Raw genomic sequence first — 16,624 nt, 5'->3', positions numbered from 1 at the left:
TAGAGGAATCACTTGGGAAGAAGTAGTAATGTAATATATTAATAGAAATGTAGCTGTGTTAGTCTGGTGTAGCTGAAGCAAAATGCAGGACTATGTAGCACTTTAAAGACTAACAAGATGGTTTATTAGATGATGAGCTTTCGTGGGCCAGACCCACTTCTTCAGATCAAATAGTAGAAGAAAATAGTCACAACCATATATACCAAAGGATACAATTAAAAAAAATGAACACGTATGAAAAGGACAAATCACATTTCAGAACAGAAGGGGAATGCAGGGGGGGGAGGGGAGGAAGGAAGGTAAGTGTCTGTGAGTTAATGATATTAGAGGTGAGGAGAGTTAGATGTCTGTGAGCTAATGGTATTAAAGGTGATAATTGGGGAAGCTATCTTGGTAATGGGTAAGGTAGTTGGGGTCTTTGTTCAATCGCCCCCGGAGAGTGTCGAATTTTAACATGAATGACAGTTCAGAGGATTCCCTTTCAAGTGCAGATGTAAAAGGTCTTTGTAGCAGAATGCAGGTGGTTAAGTCATTGAGACAGTGTCCTTTCTGGTTGAAATGGCAAGAAATAGTTTTTTCTTTGTGATCTTGTCTGATATCTGTTTTGTGGGCATTAATCCTTTGGCGAAGTGTCTGAGACGTTTGTCCAATGTACATAGCAGACGGACACTTTCGGCACATGATAGCATAAATTATATTTCTGGATGCCTCCTGGGATGAGGTATACCTGGGTGGTCGACAAATACCTTTGATGTCGCCACCCGCACGTCCAGACTATCGTGCTGAGCCGACAAACAGCTGATCAGCTGTTTGTCGGCTCAGCGCGGCAGCCATATAAATTTAAACGAAATGGCGATTATTTAAATCGCCGCTTCATTTTCCTATGTCTGGTAGCCTAATCTACATGCCTCTGGCGACAGAGGCATGTAGTCTAGACGTACCCTGAGTTAGGTCCAATAATGGTATCAGCAGAATAAATATGTGGACAAAGCTAGCAACGGGGTTTGTTGCAAGAGAAGGTACCAGGGTTGGTATTAGTGTGGTATGTCCTGTGGTTGTTGGTAAGAATCATCTTGAGGTTAGGTGGTTGTCTATAGGAGACTATGGGTCTGTCTAAACGTCTCAGACACTTCGCCAAAGGATTAATGCCCACAAAACAGATAACTACCTTACCCATTACCAAGATAGCTTCCCCAGTTATCACTAATACCATTAGCTCACAGACATCTAACTCTCCCCACCTCTAATATCATTAACCCACAGACACTTACCTTCCTCCCCCCCCCCCCCCCCCCCGGCATCCTCGTTCTGTTCTGAAATGTGATTTGTCCTTTTCATATGTGTTCATTTTTTTAAATTGTATCCTTTGGTATATATGGTTGTGACTATTTTCTTCCACTATTTGATCTGAGGAAGTGGGTCTGGCCCACGAAAGCTCATCATCTAATAAACCATCTTGTTAGTCTTTAAAGTGCTACATAGTCCTGCATAAAGTAATATATAGTACTAAAGGCTAGAATCCCAGGTAGTTTCACTGTTTCTTCTGCTTCTCTTTTTGGAATATTCTCTTAGCTAATGAACTTCAGCAGGCTTTTTAGATCCATCCATATCAACACTAGTGATGTTTTTGCTTGGTTGGGGGTGGGGAGGAGGAATACAGTGAAATCAGGTAGGCAGGCAGGAATACACAGTGCAAATAACATTTCTGGAAATGAATACTGTGTCTTGGAACTTGAAATATTATGTGCAAGTATAGTTGGCCCCATTTCATATTTATTAGCTGACTGTAGTAACGTGTAGTAACCTTCATTAAACCTTAAAAGTATTTAATGAAGAGAATAAGTAAGAGGAAAAATATAAAATAATGATTACATTGCCACAAAGGCCTGTTTAGTACATGATTAGGGAGGGTCACTTTGGAATTTGGGCATTGCTATGACAGTAAAGGGACTGAAACCGTATTTGGTCGGTGGGTATAATCATTTTCCTTGTCCTCAGTATTCAGCCACTTTTGACGCAAACTAGAATCTCGGTGGGATTTATAAAATTTGAAGCAGAGACCAGATATCATCTCTAAAGCAATAAAGAGATGCACAATTTAGAGCATCTTTTGCTGGGATCTAGTGGTTAAAGGGTTAATAAAGAATTGGTAAGTAAAAGTAAATGTATATTTAACTTTGTATCATGTTTCCCCCTAATTTTTTGTCAGCTGTTTAACAGTATGACAGTAATTTGGAAGGGGAAAAGTTTAATTTGATTATCTTTGAAACATACTACAGTAAACTTCCGATAATCCGGCACCTTTAGGACCCATGGGGTGCCGGACTATCAGATATGCCAGACTATCAGAAGGGGGGGCTATGAGGGGTCTGGAGTGGGGTGGGAGGGGATGTCACCCCAGACCCCTCATAGCCCCCCCTTACGATAGTCCGGCTCTGCCCCAGGCGTCCCTGATTCAGCCGCTGCTGGTCAGTTTCAGCAGCAGCTGAATCGGGGATGCCTGCAATAGAGCAGCTGGGGTGCTGCCGGGTTGGTCCCGCAGCACCGAGGGGTGGCGCTACGGCACCAACCCAGCAGCACTCCAGCTGCTCTTGGGGACGCCTGGGGCAGAGCAGCTGGAGTGCTGCCGGGTTGGTCCCGCAGCGCCAAAGGACGGCGCTGCAGGACCAACCCGGCAGGACCCCAGCTGCTCTGCCCCAGGGGTCCCCGATTCAGCTGCTGCTGAAACAGATCAGCGGCTGATTCCAGGAAGCCCCGGGCAGAGAAGCTCTGCCCGGGGCTTCCTGGAATCAGCCGCTGATCTGTTTCAGCAGCGGCTGACTTGAGGGACAGGGAAACCAGCACTTGCTACAAAGTTCAATACTGTATACAGGTTGAACCTCTCTAGACTGACAGCTAACTACAATTATGCCAGACCATATGTCATCATACTTTTGTGTGTTAATTCATTGGAAATTATTTCTGTGTATTCTCTAATAATGAGCCATTATATAGCCTTATTTACAGTTATCTTTTGGGATGGCAGAAGGAAGTCATGATTAGAACTCCCTACTTGCTGCTTTGTACAGGCACACTTTTATGTATTGAGATATTTATATACAAAAATGTATTGTACATTATTTACTTAAATTACAAGTGAAAAGAGAGATTTCATTGTCCCTTTTTTCCTCCTTGAAGATAATGTGTGATCTTTTGATGTTAGATCATGGTAGTAATGTTAGAAATATCCAACTATTTAAGATAGAAGAACTAGCCTCTGAAATACACATGTATGAATTGAGATCCTACTCCCATCAGTTGTCATTAGTAAACAAAATATGAATGCCTCATCTTCAAACCAACAGACATGTTCTTATGTACATAACCCTTTATCATAGTTATGAAAGCTTAGAAAATGTGAACTGCTAATTTAAAAAAGAAGAATATCTATATGAGTCCTAATGAGCCAATTCTTAAATAAATATAAGTAACAGATATGAATCAATTAAAACTTAAGATGCCTTTTTGATAATTTCCCATTGAACGAATGTATTGATCCTTTTGCATATAGCAATCATTTGGGCAGATGAGCACGTGACATTTTTTAATTTCTTTAATTGGTACAATACCAAAAATCAGCTGTCCAGCAATAATTTGGTGAGAAGTGATTAAAATACCTTTATGTTGATGGAAGAGAAATAATAATTTATTTTATTGATATATATCAACATTCTTGCAGACTTTTTTTTATGGCCAAGAAAATACCGTAGAGATTTTGCATCATTTCGTTTTTATTATGTGGGGTTTCTATTTTGCTGGTGAAATACCAATCCTAAACTTGCTCCTTTTGTAGTGACTACTCACAGATTATGAATAATACTGTGTATTCATACAAAATTTAAAGTCAAGATGACGTTTAACTTAAATTTAACAGTCATTTTGTCTGTAATATTGAGTTTAATATTTATGGGAAATAGCTACCAGGAACTGAAGTGTAGATCTAAGAATTACATGATTTGAAATAATGGGTTTAAGCAAGAAGTTACAACTTTCCTTTATTTTCCTCGTTCAGAACACAGGTATCCTGCAACTAGATACTAAATGTGAATGAAGTTGTTATAATCTCAATGTGAGTTATAGATTCCTCTGTCCATACTAAGTAGTTGGCAAATATGTGTAAATGTTAAGGAGTTATTACTTAATCTAATTAAATTCACTACCACAGGAGAGAAGAAAGAGAAGAAGCAGCAGCCACCAGCAGCTGGGAGTGATGACTCTAGACCTATGGATGTATCTCGTCTAGACCTTCGTGTTGGTTGTATTATTACTGCAAAAAATCATCCTGATGCAGATTCTCTATATGTCGAGGAAGTGGATGTTGGAGAAGCAAACCCAAGAACTGTTGTCAGTGGCTTAGTGAAACATGTGCCTCTAGAACAGGTACAAATTAAATTACTTTTACGTAGTGTTTGGCTGTGTATGTATATTGTCTAAGCCCAAAAAAATCCTGGCTCATTTTAATTCTGTTAAAGTGACCACTGGTTTATAGGAAATACATGTTCTTCATCAACGGTATTCATCTTTATTTTGTTTACTAAAAATATTTTAACTATAGAAGAGCAGGTTTTAAACCAGACGAGAAGCTTTACTTGTACAGCTGTTAAGTACTCTTGCTGTTACAAAGTTTGACATTTTTAAAAGAGATCAGAATCTCACTGGAAATGTTTGAAAGGAAATCTTAATATTTCATTCATGGGGATAATGTAGGGGAATAATACACATAGGCACATAATACTGTAAGTAAACATTTCAGGATTGATGGATCTCTGAGATTGCATGCAATTCCAACTTTTATGAATCTGTGATTATTTTTCTTTTTTTCCATATTTTCTCCTTTTTATTCCTTGTTTTGTTTAAATTATCACATCAGTATTTAAAAATGTATAATTGTCCTAAATACAAATTTGTTAATGAGATTAAAATTTATAATTTCAAATCCTCTCATGAAATAATTTCTATGTTATAAGCAGTTTTAGAAAAATGCTGACCTTTTTGGTTTTTCAGACTTTTTTATGATCATATAGGCTTTAGGTCCTCTCCCGCTACTTGTTTTAGTCTTGGCATCTGAAGTTGCTTAATTATGATCATACAGTTCCTAATAGGCAGGGATCCAAACTTTAAAGTCTGTGTCCAGATCTGAACTTTAAAAAAAAATGTAGGTGTTGTAGAAGTATAGTTTGAATCCCAGCTTCTGGATTTGTCTATTATAGAGACACTAGTCACCAATTTCCCAAAATCACAAGATTTCCTGATTGTTAGGGTCTAAGGTTTTGTCTTGTACCATCTAAACTATATGCCAGACACTAGAAGATTTACTCGGCATTGCTTGGGTCCTTAATTCAAATAACATTTGTTTTTCTTCATATAAATCATTGTTTTGGGGAGGAGCTGGGGATGAGGGGTTCAGTATGCAGGCTGCCCCTGCGAGAGAGAACAACCTCAGCCCTCTCTCACCATAGCAACTTGGGCCCAGGTGAGAGAAACCTGCCCGTGGCCATTGCAGCTCCAGTCAGCACAACTGGAAGTAGGAGTGCATGTCCCTAGCTGGGAGATAGATAGACACACCAACAAAAAACACACAAAGAGACAAACTCTCTGAAATATATAGTAGACAGCCTCACTTTGTCCACTCCTCCGACCTGCTGGTCCAGTGGGGTTATAGCTGTCCCAGTCCCCATCTTTGGGCCCTTGCTCCCTCCGTGGTCATTCTGCAGTATAATTCCTTCCTGCCAGACCTTTCCCTTCCCATTTTATGAGAAACAGTTGAATTCCATGCACATCCCATTATCCTGACACAACCAAACGCTGACCTTATGATTAAGAAGAAGCCGCATACTGAATTGGATGGTCCTAGCTCTTAGCATTTAGGAGGAGTTCTTGAATAAATGGACTCACAAATGGACAGACATACACACATATTTCTAAAATGTAGAGTAAGATAGTAATATTTAGAATAATTAGATCTCTTCTTCTGCCACACCTGTAATATTCCATGTTTCGTTTAAGTGTAGGCTACATAAACAACACACGTGCCATAGTTTAAAAAAATGTGTGTTTGGCATCTTGTAGCCCTGAGATATTAACCAGAATAAGAGACACATAAAACAATCATCTTCTTGTGTGTGTCCAGAAAATGTTTAGTTTTGTTAATGTGTTCATACCCATTCTTTTAAAGTTCCTCTGAATCATAATCACATGTGGTACAATATAAGAAATTAATATAATCAGAAACATTTGGGAAAGTAGAAACTTAGCCAGCCAGAAAAGGATACGAGTTTGACTTTACTGGAATCATTAATGGAAGAAAACCATCTGGATATTTAAAGTTTACAAGTGTGTATATTCTTTTCTAACCAGTACCACTGTACCTAGAAACACTGTTAATGAACTCTTCAGAATATAAATATTAAAGCTCTCTGCTCACCCACCACAGCCACTGAGAAGGTGTAAAAGGACTATAATTCAAAACCTTTCCCATTTCCATTTTGTTTCAATCTAAATGTGTTTCTATAAATCTACAACGTATTTCCATTTATTTCTGAACTGCATCACTTTCAAAGTCAAAGGCTATATACCATCTATCCCAGGATTGTTTCTGCAGTCAGTCAAAGCCAAGCATGAGGAAAGAATGCAAAAGAATTGCAATGTCCCTTTTATTCTATATGTCTGTTTTGATTGTTATACAGCATTCAGCACCAGATTATTTCAAATATTTAAAACAAAATAGAACCACTGACATTTCTGGGGATTTACTTTCATAACAGTGGCTTAAAATATACAAATATCACCTGTAGAATGTACTGTATCCGGTTGATATGCAAGATCAAGAATATATTTAAATTGTCTATTTTCTATTATTCCTTGTTTTCAGGGATTTGTATCTTAATGTTAAGAAAAGTTGCTTTTTATTAAATTTTGTCTAAATATTTAAAACTTTGCACATGTGTAAATTTCATTAAATTCAAAAGGAATAATGCAATGTTCATTTTTAAAAAAGTGTTAATATGCAAAGATTTCTAGTCTGAGAACATTTTTTATGTGGGAGGAGGGGGAGGATAAATTTTAAGACTTGTTTTGTTTTGGTTTTGTTTTGTTTTGTTTAAAGAATTTCTGCTTCAGTTTTATTCAACTTAAAATTAATTTTTAGGGCAAAATAGTTTTCTTTTTCATATACTAACTTTTAATTTTTAGAGGGCTTTTTAAAGGATTATTTCTCCTAACAGTACTGTACTAACAGTGGCCCAAGTTGTGACGCAAAACAACAAAAGCATGGCAAATGACTAAACTATGTATTATCCAATATTCTGGCAAATCAAGGCACAAACTTAGGCCAGGTCTACACTCAAGGGGTTTGTCGAATCAAGATTAATTACGTTAATTATGTAGCTGGTGTCAACATACCTTGTTTTGAGTTTCCCCGCTGTCCCCATGGTGGGAGACTGACAGGAGCAAATGTTCCCATTGGCTTTCCTTACTCCTCACAGATACAGGAATACTGGCCACTGACGGGTGTTCTCTGAGTTCAATTTGGCAGGTCTTAACCATGACCTTAGAGACTTCCTTGTTGCACCCTGTTGTGTTTAGATGCTGGAGGACAGTCTGGAATGTTTCACCTTAATTGTCTATTTCCTGGTTTTTATTGACTAACAGTCTTAAACAGCTTCAAGAATAGTAATTTGTTGTAGTATAGTATTGTTAGCATAGTTATATGTACACAAGTAATATGTACAGTACTGGATACAGGAATTACATATGATTTCTCCCTCATAATCTCTTTTTTTCTATAATACAATAACTTCTAAAACCCTAACTCAGTTTCCTTACTTTTTTTTAAACAAATGTCTACTCATTTTTGTGCAGATGCAGAAAAGAATGGTAATATTACTCTGTAACCTGAAGCCTGCAAAAATGAGGGGAGTGGTATCTCAAGCAATGGTGATGTGTGCCAGCTCACCAGAGAAGGTGGAGATCCTTGCTCCCCCCCGTGGGGCTGTTCCAGGGGAGAGAATCACTTTTGAAGGCTTTTCTGGTAAGCTGTAACCATTATTGGGGAAAACAACACGTAACCAGGAACTTGTGTATCAGTGCCAAAGTTGTCCCTAAGGTGGAGCTGATTATTCAATTAAATTTCTGGTTTAAATTACAGGCTTTTATAACGTTCATGTAAAGCATTCATATTTTTATCAGAGTATTCTAATACTGTAGTTATATATAGTAGAAAGACAGAATGAAATATCTAACTGAAAGCCAAAAATTGGGCGTTATTGGAGAAATAATAGCTGTCATACCTAACAAATAGTGTATTTTCATCCATAGCTTTCTCTCTAGTAATTTTCAATACAGCTGCGAACGGTCGACTTATGACCATTCGCAGTTATGCCTGAAACTATCGTAAATGGCAGACCCCGAGTTACAAACGTGATCCGCGCTTACAAACAGCGTGGTTGCTTGTAACTCTATGGGGTCCGTCTTACAAACTAACCGAGTTACGACCAACTGCTTGGTCCGTAACCGGTTTGTAAGTCGGGAAGAGGCTGCCTTGCTGTATTGCACATGAAGGCATGGAAGCATAGTCTGGTTAAGTGACTTAACCTCCCCCTTCCTAAGCTCTGACTGCTGACCCAGTGCTCCAAGTCCTTCAACCCCAGTACTGGGTCACAGCCATAAGTTTGGGAATACCTGGCGTTAATCAGGTCCTTAACGCAGTTAATTTCTGCTCATTTAAATCATTGCTTTATGGTGCTGGCGGTGAGGGATCCAATATGCAGACTGTCCATTGGAGAGAGGACTACCCCAGCAGCGTGGGGCCAGCTAAGAAGCACATCTCCGTGGTCCCTGCAGCTCCAGCAGGCACAGCTAGGGGGAAAGGATGCATGCCTCATCGATCTGGCCCATAGAGTAGTTGTGTCCTCAGAGTTGTTTCTAATGGGCCATTAACTGAGGCATTGTCCTGACATTTGGATCACGTTGTTAGCATTTTCTAAACAAATTACCAGATGTTGGAGGCTAATTATTCGATCTTATATTTTTTCATACAGTTTTGAATGCCTCATTTGTGCTAAAAAATTCAATCAGGTTTAACCGGTACTAGATCTAATTTGTCAAACAATGAAGGGCTGGTCGTTAGTCCTCTGGTCCAGTGGTTCTCAACCTTTCCAGACTTACTGAATCCATTTCAGGAGTCTGATTTGTTTTGCATACCCTGTCACTGCACTAAAAAAACTACCTGCTCACAAAATCAGGCATAAAAAATTGCTTGCTTTCTCATGTTTACCATATAATTATAAAATCACTTGGAATATAAATATTGCACTTACCGTTCAGTGCGTGGTCTGTAGAGCAGTATAAATGAGTCATTGTATGAAATTTTAGTTTATACTTATTTTGCTAGTGCTTTTTATGTAGCCTGTTATAAAGCTAGGCAAATATGTAGATGAGTAAATGTATCCTTTGAAGACCTATGCATATCTCCAAGAATGCATATGGGTGTGGTTGAGAACCATTGTTCTGATCATTAGAAGATTGCATAAGAATAACCAAACACAATGTAAGCAATTTTCAGTCTTTGTTCATTCTGAATGAGTGTTTGGGATCATTAAAAAATTGGTTGCTGTGTCTTTAGCAACATGATAGTAGCTTGTACATTTGTGGAAGTTTGCAACGTCAATTAGTTAATTGAGGGATTTTACCATTTTTAAGAATATTCCGTAATTTGGTGTTGTCTTACATCATGGATAAAATCAGCACAGAATTCTTTAAAATTCATTGTAATCTTTGTCAGTAAGTAGAGGCTGTTCAAAATTGTAATTTGCACATAATGTATGTTCCGAACCTAAATTTTAAAGACTGTCTTAATAACATAATATGTGAATGTTGCCAATTATTGGGCACTCAGATAAAAAAAGACCCAAGTTGATCAGACTTATGTCTTATACAGTATATGTCCAAGAAATTAAGTGATTTTGCACTGTTTTAAAAATGAAATCACTTCAAAATATCTTTTCTTGTGGGATGACAGTGACATCATCACATCACTCTGCATCCCAGTGCCCGGGGGAGAGGGGCAGGAGCCATGTAGACTCTCCCCTCCTCGGTGCTCGGGGGGAGCCATGTGCATTCCCCCTCCCCATCCCTTGTGCTCTGGGAGGGGCGAGAGCCACGTGGCCTGCTCCCACCTCCTTTCCCAGTGCTCAGTGTGTGGGACTGGATCCAAGAGGCCTTGCCCTCCTTTAGGAGCGGAAACCATATGGAGCTTCCCGGAGGTGGGAGCCATGAGCCATGCAGTCTCCTCCTTTGCACTTCCCTACATCCCCTCTACCGACACCCTGCACCCTACCCTCTCACTCACCCTTTCCACCGAGGCTCCGCACCCCAGCCTGTTCCTGCCCCTTCTCCCCTGGCCAGACACCTACCCCCAAAGAGAGGAAGGTTGGTGAGTGTAGCAGGCAGGAGGAATGGCCCCTTAGTAACTTTGGAAATAAATTTATGTTAAGATATTCTAAAGCTGACTAGGAGATTTAAACTCAGATCCCATTAAAATTAATAGTAAATGTGGATCTAAATCTCCCCGTTGGCTTTTGAGTACCAAAATCACAAGGTTGGCTTAGCCACTGCTTTCTTAAAATCAAAGCTAACAAAGCAATTCAATGATAATAGTTATTAGGAGAATGGAACTCAAAGTTATTTCAAATTCAGTTTAATTTCCAAGGCTAGTTATTATAATTTTAAACACTGAGAGTAGTTCAAACCATTAACATTCGGTCTGAGTCATTGAAATTAAAATAGGACAGCTGGATCTAATTTTTAATTTGAAGACTGAAAGCCTAGGCAGCAGCAACTACAAAAAACAACCCCAAAGCACAGCCAGTTGTCCCAAGTAAAGCAGGGTGGACTCATGTTTAAAAATGACAGACTGATAGGATATATGGCGATGGGGTGTTCTTTTTGGGGCACTGGTAACTTTTTATATTGTTTGTTTTAGTGGTCATGAACATTAGCCATTTCCGATTTAATATCGTTTACAACTTACAATTTTTTTTTCCTGTGGAACCTGCAGTATTTCCTCAAATTCCACTCCCTAATTTTTAGAGAATACTTTTCGAAGGGACATTGTACTGTGCAATCACTTTTAACAACCGTAATTAAATTTTCCTTCACAAAAATGAGAAAGTAGTCTTACATGTTTTCTACCCAAAATCACAAGAAATTGCAACTTTGAAAGGGATGTTTTTCATATTCAGAACTTCATAAAGTTTACATTAGACTTCAGTGAAATTACCTGCCTGATAAAGGTCATAGCAAACGATTCCACATGCATACAGACACTCCCTTCTCCTGCACTCCATTTCTCTCTCTCAGCTATTTTTAAGTTCTACAATTTGCTGAGAAAGCTTCTCTAGTCTGTAACAGTATGATAGATGCTTTAAAAAAATTAACTCAGAAATAATGCAGCCAACCACAAATGTCACTTGAGATTTATTGTTAAATACTAGTTTGAATTGATGTTTCAGTTGATGGTTAACCAGCTACAAGCGAAATTCAGATTATTCTAAACCTGCTGTGCCATGGATAGTCTGTATAAACAGCTTCCTTGAATCAAAACTTTGATGTATAGATGCTTTCCAGTTTTTGCTCAGTTTTTCTCTCCTAATGATAAGAAACTAACACCACTGCTTTAAGCTCTATCTCCAGTCCTAGATCTTTTTTGCCAGAGGTAAATTAATGTCTACTTCTGTTAAACTGCATCAAGATACACTTTCCTTACCTTCTTTGTGCCTGTGTGCTGTGATGATCACAGAATTATAAGACCCTAAAATCAGAGAGGGATGGGCAAGATTACGGTCCGCGAGCCAGAGCTGGCCTGCCAAGCCTTTTGATCCGGCCCATGCCCACCCCTGCAGCAGGGAGCAGCACCAATCAAAGCGACTGGCTGCTCTTTGTGACTCTCTCTGCTGCAGAGAAGGGGGAAGGAAGGAGGGAAAGAGAGACTTCAGCAGAGAGATTTTGCTAGGGGTGAGGGCATTGCATGAAGCTTCTCCCTCCCTCTCCCCGGAAAACAGAGAGCCACGTGTACAGCCAGCCTGTGGTCTGGGGTTGCTGGCAAGTAAGCCTGCCTGAGTGTACTGCTGGCCAGGAGCTGCTTAGGTAAGTGCCTCCTGGCTAGCGCCTGCCTCTGACACCTCAGGGCCCTGCCCAGTCTCTGCACACTCCTGAGCCCCCTCTCCCAAACCAGAATCCTCTCCTCCACCCATACTCCTCCTGGGCAAAGGGTAGGGAACCTTTTTTGGATCACGGGGCTGCTAACACACAGGAAAAATCACTTGAGGGCTTCACACAAGTGAGAAGTAGGGATGTTAAGTGGTGGGTAATTCACTAATTGTGAAGTCGATAGAAATTCTATCGATTACACTAGTTGATCAGGGAAGTTAATCCCTACTGTGGCTCTGCAGTTTAAATGTAGTAAGAGCCGGACAGGCAGGCAGCCCAGCTGCTACTACATTTAAACTGCAGAGCTGCAGTGGGAGTAGGTCCCAACCCAGTGCGAGCCAGAACTGAGCAAGCCCGGGTCAATCAGCAGCCCTCGTCTCACAGGGTCCCAGCGGGGAGCTGGCACCCCTCCCCCATGGAAAGGGGCTATTGCCGGAGCAGCCTCTGCTCGTGGTGAACCTGGGCCTCCTGTGGGCAGAGGCTGCTTCGCCATAGCCTCCCCTGCCCCGATGCGGTGCTACCTCTGATACAGGCAGCGGCGCAGGGGGTGGAGGGATGACACAACACCGCAGCAAAGCAGGGGGAATGCGAATAGTTGAGTAGTCGACTCAACTAACCAATAAGCCTAGGTTTGTCAATTAATGGACTGCATGCTTACATCCCTAGTGAGAAGCAAAAAAAAAAAAAAAAACCAGACAAACCTCAGACACCTTCACTGACTTGGCCCCCAACCGAAATGGAGACACTCCCCACATTCCCTTCACTCACCAGAGCCTACGGGAGGCCCAGGCTAGTGGATTATTTTGTGCTCCAACCCCACGGGTGCGGCAGCGGAGGGGACTGGAGCACCAGCAAGTGCACCCTAATGCTGGGGAGAACTCAAAGCTTCAGGGGTCAGATCCAGACAACCTCTGGCCTCTGGGCCTGAGATTCCTCAACCCTGTCCTGGACCCTGCACACTAGTCCCCTACCCCAGGTCACTACTCAAATTCCTTGCCCCGTCCCCCCCGTCTGTCACAGGTCACAACTCTCCCTTCCCCCTGACCTTCCCCCTACACTCCTCCCCAGGCTAGAATCCTCTCCTGCACCCATATCTCTTACCTGACTCTGCACCCCAAACCTCTGCCATAGGTCAGAACCCCCTTTTTCACCCAAACTCCCTCTCAGACCCCACATCCTCTCCTGCACCCCAGTGCCCTACCTTGAACTCCCTTTTGCACCCAACCTCTGTCCCGGATCTTGCAGCTCCTCCATAGAAAAGTGCAGCTCTTGACCACTTACCAAAATTTTGTAGTGGCCCCACATCAAAAATTATTTCCCACCCCTTCCTAAGAGAAATTGTGATACACATCGCTGAACTATGGTGGGATGGAAAGATCTCTCTATCGCAATTATGCTGCACAGCCAACTGGCTTCTCTTTTGTGGTAATATCGTCCTATAGATAGAACACTTAACTGGCTATCAGAAGCAATAGATTCTGGTCCCAGCTCTGCCACTCACAAGCTGGGTAATCTTGTGCAAGTTGTATCTGCTCTCTAAGCCTCAGTTGCCCCATCTCTAAACTGTTAATGATACAGCCTGCTTTGTAAAGCACACCATGTGGCATTATTATATTTGTCTTTAGGCTTTTAATACTTTAACTATAGCACTTGTACAATTTGATACATTTCATTTGGTTCTTTGACAGTTTCTGTATGTTTCACATTCATGAGAAGAGGGTGGAAAGATCATTGTGTCATTAATTTTACTCCATTTTATTTTTAGAGATCCTTCCTAAGAATTAATTGTGTTATGAGAGAAAGGGGTTGCAAAGTGGTAGGGTGCAAAAGAATGCACAGCATAGAGCTCTGGTAATGTTTAAAAGTGGTGCCTGTGCTAATCTAATATGAGCTCACCACAGATCCCAGGAGGGCTCAACTTGGGATTCCAAAGACTCTCTTAATAAGATCCAGAAAGTGTTAGTGTAATAAAAGTCAGATTTTAGCTTATTCTTGAATAATTCATTTGCTTTTTGTAATATTGCGGGGGGGAGGAGAGGGAGAGACAAAGTAGATTTCACCTTATGAACCGTACAGTTGTTTAGCTGCTATTCTGCTAAATAACTTTAGTTGGTATGTATCCATTTTGATCTAGAGGAATGACTTTTCATGTCATTTAGTACAGAACAAAATGTTTTAGATATTTTTAAAGAACTTAGTTCTGCAAGTGTTAAGACATTGATGTAATTAAGTGCTTCATTTGTGAGAGATTATTTCTGACTGGAGCATTGAATCTTGGCTCTGTCACAGGCCATCCTATAAAAAAGAGAAGTTGGCTTGCAGAGGAAGCCCTAAAAAAAAAAAAGCGCTATAGAAGTTAGTCAGAGCCAGGCTGAAGTAATTTTCATTTATAACAATCAACAAGGGTAGGTGAGCTGAACACCCATTCATCTGAAGTGTCTAAAAGACAAATATTAGCTGGCAGTGTTGGAATGGCAGCAATCCACTCATCCATCTGAGGACAGTGTCTTGTTTTTTCCATTCCTTATGCACTTTGGGGACTACTTCTCTTAATGAATGTTCCTTATGTAAGCCAGTAAGAGCCTTATAGCATACGCAAGATAATTGTGTTTGCCTTTATCTCAGTTTAGAAGTATGCAGGTGATATGAGATAATATTAAGAATACAGGCAGTCCCCGAGTTACGCGGATCTGACTTATGTCGGATCCGCACTTACGAACGGGGCTTTTCTCGCCCTGGAACTCGCGGGCGGCGGGACCACCCAGACACGCAGTGGTCCCGCCACCGCGTCCTCCGGGGCGAGAAAAGCTGCTCCGGGTGTCCCTGGTCTGCTGGGGAGGTCCCCAGCAGACCATGGACACCCCGAGAAGACCAGGGACACCTGGAGTAAAGCCGCAGAGGCGGCAGGGTACCCGCCTCCAAGGCTTTGCTCCGGAGCAAAGCCACAGAGGCGTGGGACCCCGCCGCCTCTGCGGCTTTGCTCCGGGTCTCTCTGGTCTGCTGGGGACCCCCCCACCCAGTGGACCAGGGACACCCGGAGCAAAGCCTTGGAGGCGCGGGACCCCGCCGCCTCCGCGGCTTTGCCCGGGTCTCCCTGGTCTGCTGGGGGGGGGGCCCCCCCCCCCCCCCCAGCAGACCAGGCTTTTGTTGTGGATGCCTGGGGTAGAGCAGCTGGGGTGCTGCCGGGTTGGTCCTGGGGGGACCTACCCGGCAGCACCCCAGCTGTTCTGTCCCAGGCTCCAGATTCAGACGCTGTTGAAACTGATCAGTGGCTGATTCCAGGAAGCTGGGGGCAGAGCAACTCTGCCTCGGGCTTCCTGTAGTCAGCCCCTGGTCAGTTTCAGCAGCAGCGGCTGAATGTGGAGCCAGTTCCGAGTTACATACAAATTCAACTTAAGAACAAACCTATAGTCCCTATCTTGTATGTAACCCGGGGACTGCCTGTAGACCGGTTGGTCAACCAGCCAGAGAAGAGAACCTCATTGCATTAAAACATCTTCCTGAGATCCGTGAAGTCTTTATCAAGAGCTTGATTTCCATACACACAGGCTTCCTCCTGGGCTGTTAAAGACTGAATAGAGGCGATCAGATGAGAATGCTTATCACTGAAATATGCTACCATAGAAAACAGCAGTTTCCTCTTAAGGAAAGTGCAGCTTGTTATTAAGTCATGTTAGTTCCTACCACACTAGCTATTGTGCTACCTTTTGGGGATATAATTTGCTCCCCATAAAGTATATATGTGCTGTGAATTTTGAAACATAACATTTTAATTCTGTATGTAATAATTGGGCTGAATTGAGACACCTAGCAAGTTAAAATATTGACAGTGAAATAGTGTGTATTCCCCTGGAGGCTCTTTATTATTAAACTGGGCCCTAACGCAGTGGAAGTGTTTATAATTTCCCTTGTGCTCTTCAGTCTACTAATATGGATCACATAAAAAGGGTTAAAAACCACCCTAAGGCATTGTGGCTAAATAATGGAGTCTTGTTTTACTTTAGGAGATCTGCATTGTGTTACAGAATTCAAAATTGAAATCCATTTGGTCTTTGCAAAGGAAAATAAATGATACAATGAATTGATTGTCATGCTTTATTTAGATCATGAAAGATGATGTTGGCATGCAGCAATTCATTCAATATAAATCATCTTTAAACTGGCAGCAGAAGAATGTATTCAGATAATTTTTTTGACTTCCTTGTCATTTTTAAACGGTCAGGCAAGAAATGCAGAGAATAAATATTTTGAAACAGGAATATATTTTTTTATTATTCCACCATTTTAATCTTTTACCTGTTTGTAGCATTTCCACAAAAGTAGCTGAAAAAAACTAGCTCAGTACTTCCATAATCCCCTTTGTCTCATAATCTTTCAT

At 41.3% G+C, this 16,624-nt stretch overlaps 1 protein-coding gene across 2 annotated transcripts in view; it reads left to right on the top strand.

The window, feature by feature from the left end:
* The window catches only part of AIMP1 (aminoacyl tRNA synthetase complex interacting multifunctional protein 1), a 53,638-nt gene that overhangs the window by 32,954 nt on the left and 4,060 nt on the right, over window positions 1-16,624 (top strand). For both annotated transcript variants that reach the window (XM_006119308.5, XM_006119309.5), the window contains exons 5-6: window positions 4,205-4,419; window positions 7,900-8,068. In XM_006119308.5, the coding sequence (XP_006119370.2) occupies window positions 4,205-4,419; window positions 7,900-8,068 (384 nt within the window). The remainder of the gene's footprint in view (window positions 1-4,204; window positions 4,420-7,899; window positions 8,069-16,624) is intronic.

Source organism: Pelodiscus sinensis, chromosome 4 (genome assembly GCF_052426305.1).
Source record: "Pelodiscus sinensis isolate ZL-2025 chromosome 4, ASM5242630v1, whole genome shotgun sequence".
In the NCBI taxonomy this organism is placed as follows: Eukaryota; Metazoa; Chordata; order Testudines; family Trionychidae; genus Pelodiscus; species Pelodiscus sinensis.
Note: the sequence above shows the minus strand (reverse complement) of the source record. Positions and strands in the feature narration are given on the sequence as shown.